General features: G+C 45.4%; 1 protein-coding gene across 1 annotated transcript in view; it reads right to left on the bottom strand.

Annotated features, from left to right (window-relative positions):
* Positions 1-20000, bottom strand: part of LOC106562196 (genetic suppressor element 1) — a 486315-nt gene that overhangs the window by 148728 nt on the left and 317587 nt on the right. The window contains exon 3 of the mRNA XM_082957818.1: positions 5057-5254. Coding sequence (XP_082813944.1) covers positions 5057-5254 — 198 coding nt within the window. The remainder of the gene's footprint in view (positions 1-5056; positions 5255-20000) is intronic.

Here is a 20000-nt window from a genome sequence, read left to right on the forward strand (position 1 = left end):
AACACACTGTTCAGTAGGACACACAGAAACACACTGTTCAGTAGGACACACAGTAACACACTGTTCAGTAGGACACACAGTAACACACTGTTCAGTAGGACACACAGGAACCCACTGTTCAGTAGGACACACAGTAACGCACTGTGCAGTAGGACACACAGAAACACACTGTTCAGTAGGACACACAGGAACACACTGTTCAGTAGGACACACATAAACACACTGTTCAGTAGGACACACAGTAACACACTGTTCAGTAGGACACACAGTAACACACTGTTCAGTAGGACACACAGGAACCCACTGTTCAGTAGGACACACAGTAACACACTGTTCAGTAGGACACACAGAAACACACTGTTCAGTAGGACACACAGGAACACACTGTTCAGTAGGACACACAGTAACACACTGTTCAGTAGGACACACAGAAACACACTGTTCAGTAGGACACACAGAAACACACTGTTCAGTAGGACACACAGAAACACACTGTTCAGTAGGACACACAGTAACACACTGTTCAGTAGGACACACAGAAACACACTGTTCAGTAGGACACACAGAAACACACTGTTCAGTAGGACACACAGTAACACACTGTTCAGTAGGACACACAGAAACACACTGTTCAGTAGGACACACAGTAACACACTGTTCAGTAGGACACACAGAAACACACTGTTCAGTAGGACACACAGAAACACACTGTTCAGTAGGACACACAGAAACACACTGTTCAGTAGAACACACAGTAACACACTGTTCAGTAGGACACACAGGAACACACTGTTCAGTAGGACACACAGAAACACACTGTCCAGTAGGACACAGGAACACACTGTTCAGTAGGACACACAGTAACACACTGTTCAGTAGGACACACAGTAACACACTGTTCAGTAGGACACACAGGAACCCACTGTTCAGTAGGACACACAGAAACACACTGTTCAGTAGGACACACAGAAACACACTGTTCAGTAGGACACACAGGAACACACTGTTCAGTAGAACACACAGGAACACACTGTTCAGTAGGACACACAGGAACACACTGTTCAGTAGGACACACAGAAACACACTGTTCAGTAGGACACACAGAAACACACTGTTCAGTAGGACACACAGGAACACACTGTTCAGTAGGACACACAGAAACACACTGTTCAGTAGGACACACAGGAACACACTGTTCAGTAGAACACACAGGAACACACTGTTCAGTAGGACACACAGAAACACACTGTTCAGTAGAACACACAGTAACACACTGTTCAGTAGGACACACAGGAACACACTGTTCAGTAGGACACACAGGAACACACTGTTCAGTAGGACACACAGAAACACACTGTTCAGTAGGACACACAGAAACACACTGTTCAGTAGGACACACAGAAACACACTGTTCAGTAGGACACACAGGAACACACTGTTCAGTAGGACACACAGAACCCACTGTTCAGTAGGACACACAGAAACACACTGTTCAGTAGGACACACAGGAACACACTGTTCAGTAGGACACACAGAAACACACTGTTCAGTAGGACACACAGTAACACACTGTTCAGTAGGACACACAGAAACACACTGTTCAGTAGGACACACAGAAACACACTGTTCAGTAGGACACACAGAAACACACTGTTCAGTAGGACACACAGTAACACACTGTTCAGTAGGACACACAGGAACACACTGTTCAGTAGGACACACAGAAACACACTGTCCAGTAGGACACAGGAACACACTGTTCAGTAGGACACACAGTAACACACTGTTCAGTAGGACACACAGTAACACACTGTTCAGTAGGACACACAGGAACCCACTGTTCAGTAGGACACACAGAAACACACTGTTCAGTAGGACACACAGAAACACACTGTTCAGTAGGACACACAGGAACACACTGTTCAGTAGAACACACAGGAACACACTGTTCAGTAGGACACACAGGAACACACTGTTCAGTAGGACACACAGAAACACACTGTTCAGTAGGACACACAGAAACACACTGTTCAGTAGGACACACAGGAACACACTGTTCAGTAGGACACACAGAAACACACTGTTCAGTAGGACACACAGGAACACACTGTTCAGTAGAACACACAGGAACACACTGTTCAGTAGGACACACAGAAACACACTGTTCAGTAGAACACACAGTAACACACTGTTCAGTAGGACACACAGGAACACACTGTTCAGTAGGACACACAGGAACACACTGTTCAGTAGGACACACAGAAACACACTGTTCAGTAGGACACACAGAAACACACTGTTCAGTAGGACACACAGAAACACACTGTTCAGTAGGACACACAGGAACACACTGTTCAGTAGGACACACAGGAACCCACTGTTCAGTAGGACACACAGAAACACACTGTTCAGTAGGACACACAGGAACACACTGTTCAGTAGGACACACAGAAACACACTGTTCAGTAGGACACACAGGAACACACTGTTCAGTAGGACACACAGGAACACACTGTTCAGTAGAACACACAGTAACACACTGTTCAGTAGGACACACACACTGATAGGAGGCTATAACATGACAGGAAAGCACCATGGAGGTTTTATGTGTGTGTGTGTGTGTGTGTGTGTCAGTGTTTGTGTGTATGAGGGCTTGTCTATAAATATCTTTGGAGACAGCAAAGTGGCTGGAGATCCGGAGGAGGCCCACGCTTCAGCCCGCCCACCCCAGCGACGGCACTCCTAACGTGGGCAGCATCGGCCCCATGACTGGCCTGTTCCTCTGGAGCTGTGGAGCATGACTCACACACACTGTCTCTACCTACGCCAGGCAGACTGCACACAGACAGGCCCAAAATAACAGAGGGACTTTTCTGGTCGGTTTTAAAAAATGCCTAGGTTTAATCATAGTCTCTGTGTGTGTTTCTGTACCTCCCTCAGACTATTTGACGACTGTCCCAGCTAGGTTGAAATAGCAACAGACACACAACACGCACATGTACACATGTACACACACACACCTGGTTGACAAGAGAGATAGAGAGAGATGAGACAGTGAGACAAACAGTATGTGTGCAAGAAAGGGAGAGAGAGAGAGAGAGAGAGAGAGAGAGAGAGAGAGAGAGGGGTGAGAAAATAGATTATGTGCAAGTGACAGTGAGGGAGTGTGTGAGAGGGAGAGAGAGAGAGAGAGAGAGAGAGAGAGAGAGAGAGAGAGAGAGGGGGTGAGAAAATAGATTATGTGCAAGTGACAGTGAGGGAGTGTGTGAGAGGGAGAGAAAATAAAGAGAAATAGAAATGGAGTGAAAGGGAGAGACGGAGAGGGAGTGGAGAAGAGAAGGGGAAGGTGAGAAACAATGGAGGAATAGAATGAGATTGAGAGGGTGAGTGTGTGAGAGAGAGGGAGAGAGAATGAGATTGAGAGGGTGAGTGTGTGGGAGAGAGGGAGAGATTGGGGTTGTGAGCTCTGTCTCTGTTTCTTTCTCAGAGTAATAAATCATTGGTGTTGGGCCCCCGGTGTGAGCTGCAGGGGAGCCAAGCAGCCAGAGAGAGCCAGGGAGGGCCAAGGAGGAGGGGACCTCTCTCAAACACACAGCCTGATTATGAGAGCCTGACCCGGGGTGGATGGCTGGGGCCGCTGGGGCTCACTGGAGCTGGGGCAGACAGCCAGATACACAAACAGACACACACGTACACACATACACTCACACACACCCAAACAGGACCCCTGCCAGCCCTACTCAGGGGACTCTCAGCAGAGTCTGGCTCCGTCCCCCTGGAGGGGCCCAGCAGCGTATGTGTGTGTGTCTTAGGGGGCCAGTGAAGATCAGCTCCTGTGTATGAGGGCCAGCCAGAGTCTCTGTCCTGGGGAAGGTTACACCTCATAGACACACACACCATGGTTGACCAGAGCCACTGCTTCACACACCATCTACCAGAAAGGCCTCAACGAGCTGCTGCTCAAAGCCAGCCAGCCAAACAGCCGCCGAGAGAATAGCGTGTGTGTGTGTGTGTGTATGTGTGTGTGTGTTTACACGGGAGAATAGCAGCCTTGTCCATCTGTGACCTAAGTCTGACCCTGTCCAGACAACAACCAACAACTGAACAAACAACATCCTACTGTCTGTAACACACAGTAATATCCCATATCCAGACCAGATAGACATATCAACTCACAATCAAACCCTGAGCTGTATGTCTGACTGATAGAAACCTGTAGGAGGTCGAAAGGGTAGTGAGAAGAAGAGAAGTATTCTATTGATTCAGTGTTCATTGAGAAACGTCTGTAGAAACCTCCTAAGTTTTACTGAGAAGTGAGTCTGAGAGGAGAGTGGGTCAGTGTGTTACAGCTGCATCATATGAGCCCTCCACGACCAATTCTAAAAGCACCCCACCACACAATGACTACTTCACAGTCAGGTTAGACCAGTGGGACAGCACGGGACAGGGGACAATAAACTGAACAACCCAACGGTGTGTGTGTGTGTGTGTCTGCTCCAGGTGAGGAGAGGAGGTGACACAAACATGCAATGTCATTCACACACACACACACACACACACACACACACACACACACACACACACACACACACACACACACACACACACACACACACACACACACACACACACCGCTGGCGCTTAAATGGGTCAACTAGCATGGCTGTCCTGCGTGCTGCTCTCTTAGAGGAGGCTGCATAATTCAATCTAGTGTGAATATCACTCCACTGCTATTAGCAGCTAAACACGACACACACAGACAGCCCATCTGAGGGGTTAGGCTACAGGGGTCAGGGGTTAGAGGTTAGGGTCCAGGAGGACAGACGGTTTTTGAATGAGCTTAGCGCCTCAGGGAGGAAGGAAGGAGTGAGAGGAGGGTAAGAAGAGGGGACGGTTAGTTCATAGGGGTAAGAGGGATTTCTGACAACAGCTGGTTGTACAATGGCTTTAAATGACCCAACGTTTCTACACCTTGTATAAGCTTGATAACAATACACCTGGCATTAAGAAACTCCTTAATCATAACTCTGTCTGTCCACGTGTGTGTTGTCCTTACCTCGAGGATCCTCAGCCTGTTTGGCCAGTTTACGGAGGGCAGCGGCGAATCCGGAGTGTGCGGACTGGGCCGCCGGGCTCCCATTGGCTACGATAGATCCGTTAAGGGGCGACGGGGTGAGGGGGCTGACCGTCGCGGTGGTGCGAGTTGCCGTGGATATCATTCCTAAGGAAGGTGACTTTGGCTCATGGCTCATGCCTGGAGAGAGGAGAGAGAGGGAGAGAAAGGGTTAATAGACATAATAGACTGATGTATGTCATTTATAAAGCGGCTGTAGATGATGGGTCAGTCAGTCTGTCAGTCAGACTAACTCATGCTGTGATTGGTCAACTTATCAGTTGAGGGTTCAGACAGCTGACACTATGGAACTCCTCCCCCCAGTGACACTGGAAAATCTCTCTCACACACTGGGGGCTATCTGTCTGTCTCACACCAGACCTTACACACACACACACACACACACACACACACACACACACACACACACACACACACACACACACACACACACACACACACACACACACACACACACACACACACACACACACACACACACACACACAAACACAAACACAGACACACACGGTGGTGAGTGAGAGCTGAGAGTCAGCCAGAGCCCAGTGCTGTCTGTGTGTCTGTGTGTCTGTATGTCTGTGTGTCTGTATGTCTAGCTGGGGGAGGGGGGCTTTGGGCTTAGGCTGGGGAGCTGGGGTTAAAGGTTATAGGCTACAGGGTGTGTGACCCCTACCTCACGGGTCCAGTCTGTCTGCCTCAGCCCACTCAGCAGCTCTACTTAACATGCTCCAACTGAGCCAGGGCCAATAGAAACCTTTCAAACACACACCATGAGAGAACAGTATGATAGAGGTAACACACACCATGAGAGAACAGTATGATAGAGGTAACACACACCATGAGAGAACAGTATGATAGAGGTAACACACACCATGAGAGAACAGTATGATAGAGGTAACACACACCATGAGAGAACAGTATGATAGAGGTAACACACACCATGAGAGAACAGTATGATAGAGGTAACACACACCATGAGAGAACAGTATGATAGAGGTAACACACACCATGAGAGAACAGTATGATAGAGGAAACACACACCATGAGAGAACAGTATGATAGAGGTAACACACACCATGAGAGAACAGTATGATAGAGGTAACACACACCATGAGAGAACAGTATGATAGAGGTAACACACACCATGAGAGAACAGTATGATAGAGGTAACACACACCATGAGAGAACAGTATGATAGAGGTAACACACACCATGAGAGAACAGTATGATAGAGGAAACACACACCATGAGAGAACAGTATGATAGAGGAAACACACACCATGAGAGAACAGTATGATAGAGGTAACACACACCATGAGAGAACAGTATGATAGAGGAAACACACACCATGAGAGAACAGTATGATAGAGGTAACACACACCATGAGAGAACAGTATGATAGAGGTAACACACACCATGAGAGAACAGTATGATAGAGGTAACACACACCATGAGAGAACAGTATGATAGAGGTAACACACACCATGAGAGAACAGTATGATAGAGGTAACACACACCATGAGAGAACAGTATGATAGAGGAAACACACACCATGAGAGAACAGTATGATAGAGGTAACACACACCATGAGAGAACAGTATGATAGAGGTAACACACACCATGAGAGAACAGTATGATAGAGGAAACACACACCATGAGAGAACAGTATGATAGAGGTAACACACACCATGAGAGAACAGTATGATAGAGGAAACACACACCATGAGAGAACAGTATGATAGAGGTAACACACACCATGAGAGAACAGTATGATAGAGGAAACACACACCATGAGAGAACAGTATGATAGAGGTAACACACACCATGAGAGAACAGTATGATAGAGGTAACACACACCATGAGAGAACAGTATGATAGAGGAAACACACACCATGAGAGAACAGTATGATAGAGGTAACACACACCATGAGAGAACAGTATGATAGAGGAAACACACACCATGAGAGAACAGTATGATAGAGGTAACACACACCATGAGAGAACAGTATGATAGAGGAAACACACACCATGAGAGAACAGTATGATAGAGGTAACACACACCATGAGAGAACAGTATGATAGAGGTAACACACACCATGAGAGAACAGTATGATAGAGGTAACACACACCATGAGAGAACAGTATGATAGAGGTAACACACACCATGAGAGAACAGTATGATAGAGGAAACACACACCATGAGAGAACAGTATGATAGAGGTAACACACACCATGAGAGAACAGTATGATAGAGGTAACACACACCATGAGAGAACAGTATGATAGAGGAAACACACACCATGAGAGAACAGTATGATAGAGGTAACACACACCATGAGAGAACAGTATGATAGAGGTAACACACACCATGAGAGAACAGTATGATAGAGGTAACACACACCATGAGAGAACAGTATGATAGAGGTAACACACACCATGAGAGAACAGTATGATAGAGGTAACACACACCATGAGAGAACAGTATGATAGAGGAAACACACACCATGAGAGAACAGTATGATAGAGGTAACACACACCATGAGAGAACCGTATGATAGAGGAAACACACACCATGAGAGAACAGTATGATAGAGGTAACACACACCATGAGAGAACAGTATGATAGAGGTAACACACACCATGAGAGAACAGTATGATAGAGGTAACACACACCATGAGAGAACAGTATGATAGAGGAAACACACACCATGAGAGAACAGTATGATAGAGGTAACACACACCATGAGAGAACAGTATGATAGAGGTAACACACACCATGAGAGAACAGTATGATAGAGGAAACACACACCATGAGAGAACAGTATGATAGAGGAAACACACACCATGAGAGAACAGTATGATAGAGGAAACACACACCATGAGAGAACAGTATGATAGAGGAAACACACACCATGAGAGAACAGTATGATAGAGGTAACACACACCATGAGAGAACAGTATGATAGAGGAAACACACACCATGAGAGAACAGTATGATAGAGGAAACACACACCATGAGAGAACAGTATGATAGAGGTAACACACACCATGAGAGAACAGTATGATAGAGGTAACACACACCATGAGAGAACAGTATGATAGAGGTAACACACACCATGAGAGAACAGTATGATAGAGGTAACACACACCATGAGAGAACAGTATGATAGAGGTAACACACACCATGAGAGAACAGTATGATAGAGGTAACACACACCATGAGAGAACAGTATGATAGAGGAAACACACACCATGAGAGAACAGTATGATAGAGGTAACACACACCATGAGAGAACAGTATGATAGAGGTAACACACACCATGAGAGAACAGTATGATAGAGGTAACACACACCATGAGAGAACAGTATGATAGAGGTAACACACACCATGAGAGAACAGTATGATAGAGGTAACACACACCATGAGAGAACAGTATGATAGAGGAAACACACACCATGAGAGAACAGTATGATAGAGGTAACACACACCATGAGAGAACAGTATGATAGAGGTAACACACACCATGAGAGAACAGTATGATAGAGGTAACACACACCATGAGAGAACAGTATGATAGAGGTAACACACACCATGAGAGAACAGTATGATAGAGGTAACACACACCATGAGAGAACAGTATGATAGAGGTAACACACACCATGAGAGAACAGTATGATAGAGGAAACACACACCATGAGAGAACAGTATGATAGAGGAAACACACACCATGAGAGAACAGTATGATAGAGGTAACACACACCATGAGAGAACAGTATGATAGAGGTAACACACACCATGAGAGAACAGTATGATAGAGGAAACACACACCATGAGAGAACAGTATGATAGAGGAAACACACACCATGAGAGAACAGTATGATAGAGGAAACACACACCATGAGAGAACAGTATGATAGAGGTAACACACACCATGAGAGAACAGTATGATAGAGGTAACACACACCATGAGAGAACAGTATGATAGAGGAAACACACACCATGAGAGAACAGTATGATAGAGGTAACACACACCATGAGAGAACAGTATGATAGAGGTAACACACACCATGAGAGAACAGTATGATAGAGGAAACACACACCATGAGAGAACAGTATGATAGAGGTAACACACACCATGAGAGAACAGTATGATAGAGGTAACACACACCATGAGAGAACAGTATGATAGAGGTAACACACACCATGAGAGAACAGTATGATAGAGGTAACACACACCATGAGAGAACAGTATGATAGAGGTAACACACACCATGAGAGAACAGTATGATAGAGGTAACACACACCATGAGAGAACAGTATGATAGAGGAAACACACACCATGAGAGAACAGTATGATAGAGGTAACACACACCATGAGAGAACAGTATGATAGAGGTAACACACACCATGAGAGAACAGTATGATAGAGGTAACACACACCATGAGAGAACAGTATGATAGAGGAAACACACACCATGAGAGAACAGTATGATAGAGGAAACACACACCATGAGAGAACAGTATGATAGAGGAAACACACACCATGAGAGAACAGTATGATAGAGGTAACACACACCATGAGAGAACAGTATGATAGAGGTAACACACACCATGAGAGAACAGTATGATAGAGGAAACACACACCATGAGAGAACAGTATGATAGAGGTAACACACACCATGAGAGAACAGTATGATAGAGGTAACACACACCATGAGAGAACAGTATGATAGAGGTAACACACACCATGAGAGAACAGTATGATAGAGGTAACACACACCATGAGAGAACAGTATGATAGAGGTAACACACACCATGAGAGAACAGTATGATAGAGGTAACACACACCATGAGAGAACAGTATGATAGAGGTAACACACACCATGAGAGAACAGTATGATAGAGGTAACACACACCATGAGAGAACAGTATGATAGAGGTAACACACACCATGAGAGAACAGTATGATAGAGGAAACACACACCATGAGAGAACAGTATGATAGAGGAAACACACACCATGAGAGAACAGTATGATAGAGGTAACACACACCATGAGAGAACAGTATGATAGAGGTAACACACACCATGAGAGAACAGTATGATAGAGGAAACACACACCATGAGAGAACAGTATGATAGAGGAAACACACACCATGAGAGAACAGTATGATAGAGGTAACACACACCATGAGAGAACAGTATGATAGAGGTAACACACACCATGAGAGAACAGTATGATAGAGGTAACACACACCATGAGAGAACAGTATGATAGAGGTAACACACACCATGAGAGAACAGTATGATAGAGGTAACACACACCATGAGAGAACAGTATGATAGAGGTAACACACACCATGAGAGAACAGTATGATAGAGGAAACACACACCATGAGAGAACAGTATGATAGAGGTAACACACACCATGAGAGAACAGTATGATAGAGGAAACACACACCATGAGAGAACAGTATGATAGAGGTAACACACACCATGAGAGAACAGTATGATAGAGGTAACACACACCATGAGAGAACAGTATGATAGAGGTAACACACACCATGAGAGAACAGTATGATAGAGGTAACACACACCATGAGAGAACAGTATGATAGAGGTAACACACACCATGAGAGAACAGTATGATAGAGGTAACACACACCATGAGAGAACAGTATGATAGAGGTAACACACACCATGAGAGAACAGTATGATAGAGGTAACACACACCATGAGAGAACAGTATGATAGAGGTAACACACACCATGAGAGAACAGTATGATAGAGGAAACACACACCATGAGAGAACAGTATGATAGAGGTAACACACACCATGAGAGAACAGTATGATAGAGGAAACACACACCATGAGAGAACAGTATGATAGAGGTAACACACACCATGAGAGAACAGTATGATAGAGGTAACACACACCATGAGAGAACAGTATGATAGAGGTAACACACACCATGAGAGAACAGTATGATAGAGGTAACACACACCATGAGAGAACAGTATGATAGAGGTAACACACACCATGAGAGAACAGTATGATAGAGGTAACACACACCATGAGAGAACAGTATGATAGAGGAAACACACACCATGAGAGAACAGTATGATAGAGGTAACACACACCATGAGAGAACAGTATGATAGAGGTAACACACACCATGAGAGAACAGTATGATAGAGGTAACACACACCATGAGAGAACAGTATGATAGAGGAAACACACACCATGAGAGAACAGTATGATAGAGGTAACACACACCATGAGAGAACAGTATGATAGAGGTAACACACACCATGAGAGAACAGTATGATAGAGGTAACACACACCATGAGAGAACAGTATGATAGAGGTAACACACACCATGAGAGAACAGTATGATAGAGGTAACACACACCATGAGAGAACAGTATGATAGAGGTAACACACACCATGAGAGAACAGTATGATAGAGGTAACACACACCATGAGAGAACAGTATGATAGAGGTAACACACACCATGAGAGAACAGTATGATAGAGGTAACACACACCATGAGAGAACAGTATGATAGAGGTAACACACACCATGAGAGAACAGTATGATAGAGGTAACACACACCATGAGAGAACAGTATGATAGAGGTAACACACACCATGAGAGAACAGTATGATAGAGGTAACACACACCATGAGAGAACAGTATGATAGAGGTAACACACACCATGAGAGAACAGTATGATAGAGGTAACACACACCATGAGAGAACAGTATGATAGAGGTAACACACACCATGAGAGAACAGTATGATAGAGGTAACACACACCATGAGAGAACAGTATGATAGAGGTAACACACACCATGAGAGAACAGTATGATAGAGGTAACACACACCATGAGAGAACAGTATGATAGAGGTAACACACACCATGAGAGAACAGTATGATAGAGGTAACACACACCATGAGAGAACAGTATGATAGAGGTAACACACACCATGAGAGAACAGTATGATAGAGGTAACACACACCATGAGAGAACAGTATGATAGAGGTAACACACACCATGAGAGAACAGTATGATAGAGGTAACACACACCATGAGAGAACAGTATGATAGAGGTAACACACACCATGAGAGAACAGTATGATAGAGGAAACACACACCATGAGAGAACAGTATGATAGAGGTAACACACACCATGAGAGAACAGTATGATAGAGGAAACACACACCATGAGAGAACAGTATGATAGAGGTAACACACACCATGAGAGAACAGTATGATAGAGGTAACACACACCATGAGAGAACAGTATGATAGAGGTAACACACACCATGAGAGAACAGTATGATAGAGGAAACACACACCATGAGAGAACAGTATGATAGAGGTAACACACACCATGAGAGAACAGTATGATAGAGGTAACACACACCATGAGAGAACAGTATGATAGAGGTAACACACACCATGAGAGAACAGTATGATAGAGGTAACACACACCATGAGAGAACAGTATGATAGAGGAAACACACACCATGAGAGAACAGTATGATAGAGGTAACACACACCATGAGAGAACAGTATGATAGAGGTAACACACACCATGAGAGAACAGTATGATAGAGGTAACACACACCATGAGAGAACAGTATGATAGAGGTAACACACACCATGAGAGAACAGTATGATAGAGGTAACACACACCATGAGAGAACAGTATGATAGAGGAAACACACACCATGAGAGAACAGTATGATAGAGGTAACACACACCATGAGAGAACAGTATGATAGAGGTAACACACACCATGAGAGAACAGTATGATAGAGGTAACACACACCATGAGAGAACAGTATGATAGAGGAAACACACACCATGAGAGAACAGTATGATAGAGGTAACACACACCATGAGAGAACAGTATGATAGAGGTAACACACACCATGAGAGAACAGTATGATAGAGGAAACACACACCATGAGAGAACAGTATGATAGAGGTAACACACACCATGAGAGAACAGTATGATAGAGGTAACACACACCATGAGAGAACAGTATGATAGAGGTAACACACACCATGAGAGAACAGTATGATAGAGGTAACACACACCATGAGAGAACAGTATGATAGAGGTAACACACACCATGAGAGAACAGTATGATAGAGGTAACACACACCATGAGAGAACAGTATGATAGAGGTAACACACACCATGAGAGAACAGTATGATAGAGGTAACACACACCATGAGAGAACAGTATGATAGAGGTAACACACACCATGAGAGAACAGTATGATAGAGGAAACACACACCATGAGAGAACAGTATGATAGAGGTAACACACACCATGAGAGAACAGTATGATAGAGGTAACACACACCATGAGAGAACAGTATGATAGAGGTAACACACACCATGAGAGAACAGTATGATAGAGGAAACACACACCATGAGAGAACAGTATGATAGAGGTAACACACACCATGAGAGAACAGTATGATAGAGGTAACACACACCATGAGAGAACAGTATGATAGAGGTAACACACACCATGAGAGAACAGTATGATAGAGGTAACACACACCATGAGAGAACAGTATGATAGAGGTAACACACACCATGAGAGAACAGTATGATAGAGGTAACACACACCATGAGAGAACAGTATGATAGAGGTAACACACACCATGAGAGAACAGTATGATAGAGGAAACACACACCATGAGAGAACAGTATGATAGAGGAAACACACACCATGAGAGAACAGTATGATAGAGGAAACACACACCATGAGAGAACAGTATGATAGAGGTAACACACACCATGAGAGAACAGTATGATAGAGGAAACACACACCATGAGAGAACAGTATGATAGAGGTAACACACACCATGAGAGAACAGTATGATAGAGGTAACACACACCATGAGAGAACAGTATGATAGAGGAAACACACACCATGAGAGAACAGTATGATAGAGGAAACACACACCATGAGAGAACAGTATGATAGAGGAAACACACACCATGAGAGAACAGTATGATAGAGGTAACACACACCATGAGAGAACAGTATGATAGAGGAAACACACACCATGAGAGAACAGTATGATAGAGGAAACACACACCATGAGAGAACAGTATGATAGAGGAAACACACACCATGAGAGAACAGTATGATAGAGGAAACACACACCATGAGAGAACAGTATGATAGAGGTAACACACACCATGAGAGAACAGTATGATAGAGGTAACACACACCATGAGAGAACAGTATGATAGAGGAAACACACACCATGAGAGAACAGTATGATAGAGGTAACACACACCATGAGAGAACAGTATGATAGAGGTAACACACACCATGAGAGAACAGTATGATAGAGGTAACACACACCATGAGAGAACAGTATGATAGAGGTAACACACACCATGAGAGAACAGTATGATAGAGGTAACACACACCATGAGAGAACAGTATGATAGAGGTAACACACACCATGAGAGAACAGTATGATAGAGGTAACACACACCATGAGAGAACAGTATGATAGAGGTAACACACACCATGAGAGAACAGTATGATAGAGGTAACACACACCATGAGAGAACAGTATGATAGAGGTAACACACACCATGAGAGAACAGTATGATAGAGGTAACACACACCATGAGAGAACAGTATGATAGAGGTAACACACACCATGAGAGAACAGTATGATAGAGGAAACACACACCATGAGAGAACAGTATGATAGAGGTAACACACACCATGAGAGAACAGTATGATAGAGGAAACACACACCATGAGAGAACAGTATGATAGAGGTAACACACACCATGAGAGAACAGTATGATAGAGGAAACACACACCATGAGAGAACAGTATGATAGAGGTAACACACACCATGAGAGAACAGTATGATAGAGGTAACACACACCATGAGAGAACAGTATGATAGAGGTAACACACACCATGAGAGAACAGTATGATAGAGGTAACACACACCATGAGAGAACAGTATGATAGAGGAAACACACACCATGAGAGAACAGTATGATAGAGGTAACACACACCATGAGAGAACAGTATGATAGAGGTAACACACACCATGAGAGAACAGTATGATAGAGGAAACACACACCATGAGAGAACAGTATGATAGAGGTAACACACACCATGAGAGAACAGTATGATAGAGGTAACACACACCATGAGAGAACAGTATGATAGAGGAAACACACACCATGAGAGAACAGTATGATAGAGGTAACACACACCATGAGAGAACAGTATGATAGAGGTAACACACACCATGAGAGAACAGTATGATAGAGGTAACACACACCATGAGAGAACAGTATGATAGAGGTAACACACACCATGAGAGAACAGTATGATAGAGGAAACACACACCATGAGAGAACAGTATGATAGAGGTAACACACACCATGAGAGAACAGTATGATAGAGGTAACACACACCATGAGAGAACAGTATGATAGAGGTAACACACACCATGAGAGAACAGTATGATAGAGGTAACACACATACCAGATCACCATAATCATCCCCATCTTAACATCATGATGGTCATTGTGGTGATTGCTACAGTAATGAACACCAGCTACAAGCTATTTCCACTTCCATCCACTACTATCATCAAGTCTGGTTCACACACACACTCACTCATGCGGACCCATCTACAGTAGTGGGAGTGTGTGTGCTCGCGTGCGTTTGTGCGTCTGTGGGAGTGTGTGTTGTTGAATCACAGATAAACATCATAAAGCCTTATACAGTCCTACATCCAGTGTACAGTCTGAAAAGCATATGATCTACTCTGAGTTTACATTGCCTTCATAGTGTTTATAGTGATATAGCACCATCAGTAAACTGGATAGTTGACGCACTATGTACAGTACACAGCTACTGCTATTAGCATTACCCATCATGTTAATATGGTGTCCATGTGATACCCACTCACCCCTCTCTCTTTCCATAACCCTCCCTCCCTCCCTCCCTCCGCTGAGTGACATGCTGGACTGTGAGTGGAGTTTTTCTGTGTCAGGTTTATGAGCACACCGTGTGAGGGTGTAGGGGATCGAGGGTTTCTCTCTCTCTCAGTGAAGGGGTGAAAGGGGACACTGTGATGACAGCTCCTGGACCGGTGGAATCCCACACACACACACACACACACACACACACACACACACACACACACACACACACACACACACACACACACACACACATAAGCATGCACACATCTTACATGAGCAAACACATGGAATAAACACACACATACTTTACACAAACAAACATACATCACAACTCAACGGTCCCATTAACTACAGGTCTCCAGAGGCTGAGGTCATGGTAGGGTCACAGCAAAGAGCAGCCTGTAGGGATGCAGTGAGATTACACACACACACATGCACACACTACAACATTACTACCACACACCATATCTGATTACACACACACACACACACACACACACACACACACACACACACACACACACACACACACACACACACACACACACACACACACACACACACACACACACACACACACACTACAACATTACTACCACACACCATATCTGATTACACACACACACACACACACACACATGCACACGCACACACACACACACACACACACACACACACACACACACTACAACATTACTACCACACACCATATCTGATTACACACACACACGCACACACACACACACACACACACACACACACACACACACACACACACACACACACACACACACACACACACACACACACTACAACATTACTACCACACACCATATCTGATTACACACACATACACATTACACACATTCAGTCTTATCAATATCACAGATCCACACTCTCAAATGTAGCCCAAAACACACACCATAGATACCCTCACACACCCACGTACACACACACTCCCTCGCACACTTAAACAACGACAGCCAGGCACACACACACCCACACGCACACGCACACGCACACACACACAGTAGCATACAGTGTCAATAGCACTAATAGATCTGTAGAGTTATATATAGGTCCACCCCAGAGCCTGGACAGGTCTATTAAAAACCCATGTCTCCCTGAGAGAGGTCAGGGGTGCTGTGTGTGTGTGTGTGTGTGTGCCTGGCTGTCGTTGTTTAAGTGTGCGTGGGAGTGTGTGTGTGTCAGTGGGAGAGCGCTGGAGTGGAACAGAAGATGGCGGGGGAGTAGTGAACTGGTGGGTCACAGGGACACAGAATGTAACGGGAGAGAAAATGAGTGGCAACACCTCTGGGTCCGCCCTGCTCATAACCTCCCATTCACCCCCTGTACTCCCTGTGAACCTCCAGCAACACAATTCATAATGAAATGAACAATCAGCTCCCTTTCCACACACACACACACACACACACACACACACACACACACACACACACACACACACACACACACACACACACATCGACAGCCAGGCACAGCGACCGCTCAGTTCACTGCTGTGACCTCGTCACGACTGCAAAGCCCTGCTCCACCCACCTCTTCTTACACACACACACACACACACACATGGATACACACACACAGCCTCAGGGCTTTAAAGAAAGAGAGAGCATTCCTGGCAAAGCAGGAACTTTTCACAGGAGCTAATAAGATGGTCATCGACAGCTAGAGAAACACCATACATACTCAAGAAACACAGCCATGCTGATAGCACACACACACACCTCCCTCCCTCACACACACACACACACACACACCCCTCCCTCCCTCACACACACACACACACACACACCCCTCCCTCCCTCACACACACACCCCTCACACACACACACACACACACACACACACACACACACACACACACACACACACACACACACACACACATACACACACACCTCCCTCCCTCACACACACACCCCTCCCTTCCTCACACACACACACACCCCTCACATACACACACACACACCCCTCACATACACACACACACACCCCTCCCTCACACACACACACACCCCTCCCTCACACACACACACACACCCCTCCCTCCCTCACACACACACCCTTCCCTCCCTCACACACACACACCCCTCCCCCCTCCTCCCTCCCTCCCTCACACACACACACCCCTCCCTCCCTCACACACACACACACCCCTCTCTCACACACACACCCCTCCCTCCCTCACACACACACACTCCTCCCTCCCTCACACACACCCCTCCCTCCCTCCCTCTCACACACACACACACACACACACACACACACACACACACACACACACACACACACACACACACACACACACACACACACACACACACACACACAGGGCTAGCGGCGGTGCTAGACCCCCCTCAGAGTAGCAGAGTGAAAGCGGTGACGGATGTTGAGGCTCCTTACTGCACAAAGGACTGGAGCTCCCTGGTTCTCCCATCGCTGCATCTTCAGCCAAACCCAGCACACAGACAGAGACACAGTCAACACACACACCATCTTCTCTTCCTCCTCTCCGTCGCTTCTCTCTCTCTCCTTTTCTTTCTGTCTCTCGCGCACGCTCACTCGGTCGCTCACAAAGACTGTTTGGAGCTTATCTTATGAAGCAACACACCACACAACTCTGCCTATCTCTCTCTCTCTCGCTCTACCCTCCTCTTTCTCTCGCTGAGTGAAAACAGAAATTCTTAGCCTAGCAGCTGCTGCGATGTCACATGACCTTCCCCCTCCTCCTCTCCCTCCCTTCTACCCCCTCCTCCTCTCCCTCCCTTCTACCCCCTCCTCCTCTTCCCCTCTCAACCTATAATTCCTGAGCCATTGGGAGATAACAGAGGCATGGATGCCCTGCCAAGGGGAGCGAGGGAGGGGCAGGGGAGGAGCGAGGGAGCGAGGGAGGGAGGGGGAGTAGGGGAGGGGTGACTGTGTATCAGCTGCCTCTTCTTCTACACACAGCCCCGGTCGTCACATCTGACCCCCTGTCAGGGAGAGAGGGAGGAGGAGGGGAGGAGGAGGGGTGGAGGAGGGGTGGTTAAATATGTGAGGTGCTGACACCCTCCCCTCCTCCTCCCCTCCTCCTCCTCTTCCTGGCTGTTAGGAAAAGAAGAGAGAAAGAGAGACAGAGGGAGAGAGAGAGAGTGCGAGAGAGAGAAAGAGAAAGTGAGTGCGAGAGAGAGAGAGAGAGAGAGAGAGAGAGATAATGCCATAGGCTAAGGTGGAAGCTTGTTCTGGCCTGTGTTACTGAAACATTGCCCCCACATCTAATCTGCTAACACACACACACACACACACACACACACACACACACACACACACACACACACACACACACACACACACACACACACACACACACACACACACACACACACACACACACACACACACACACACACTAAGCAAACACAGCCAGGCTCATGTTCAGATCCAAAAGCTTGGCTTCCAGTGGGAGAGAAAACAGCTTTGATCTGCCCTCTTTATCACCAACCGAGAGTAGACACATTCTACAGTTACCTTACACACACAGAGCCAGTTGAGGGGTTTATACCACACACACACACACACACACACACACACACACACACGTATGCACACAATACTGCTATTTTGCAATATTACTAAGAGTAAATAACAGCAGACAAGGGCAACGATAGACCTGTATCTATTTTGAGTGTGCTGTCTAAAGTGCTGAACTATACTAGCAAGAATAATATTTTAGATGAACTACAGTCTGGTTTCAGAAAGTCCCGGTCCACTGCCACGCCTGTTGTTTTTAACTGACTTTTAACAGCAGGGCCATTGACTGGGTTCAATCCTATTTAAACAGGTAGAGAACAAAT

The sequence above is a fragment of the Salmo salar genome, chromosome 11 (assembly GCF_965601325.2).
Source record: "Salmo salar chromosome 11, fSalSal1, whole genome shotgun sequence".
Taxonomy (NCBI): domain Eukaryota; kingdom Metazoa; phylum Chordata; class Actinopteri; order Salmoniformes; family Salmonidae; genus Salmo; species Salmo salar.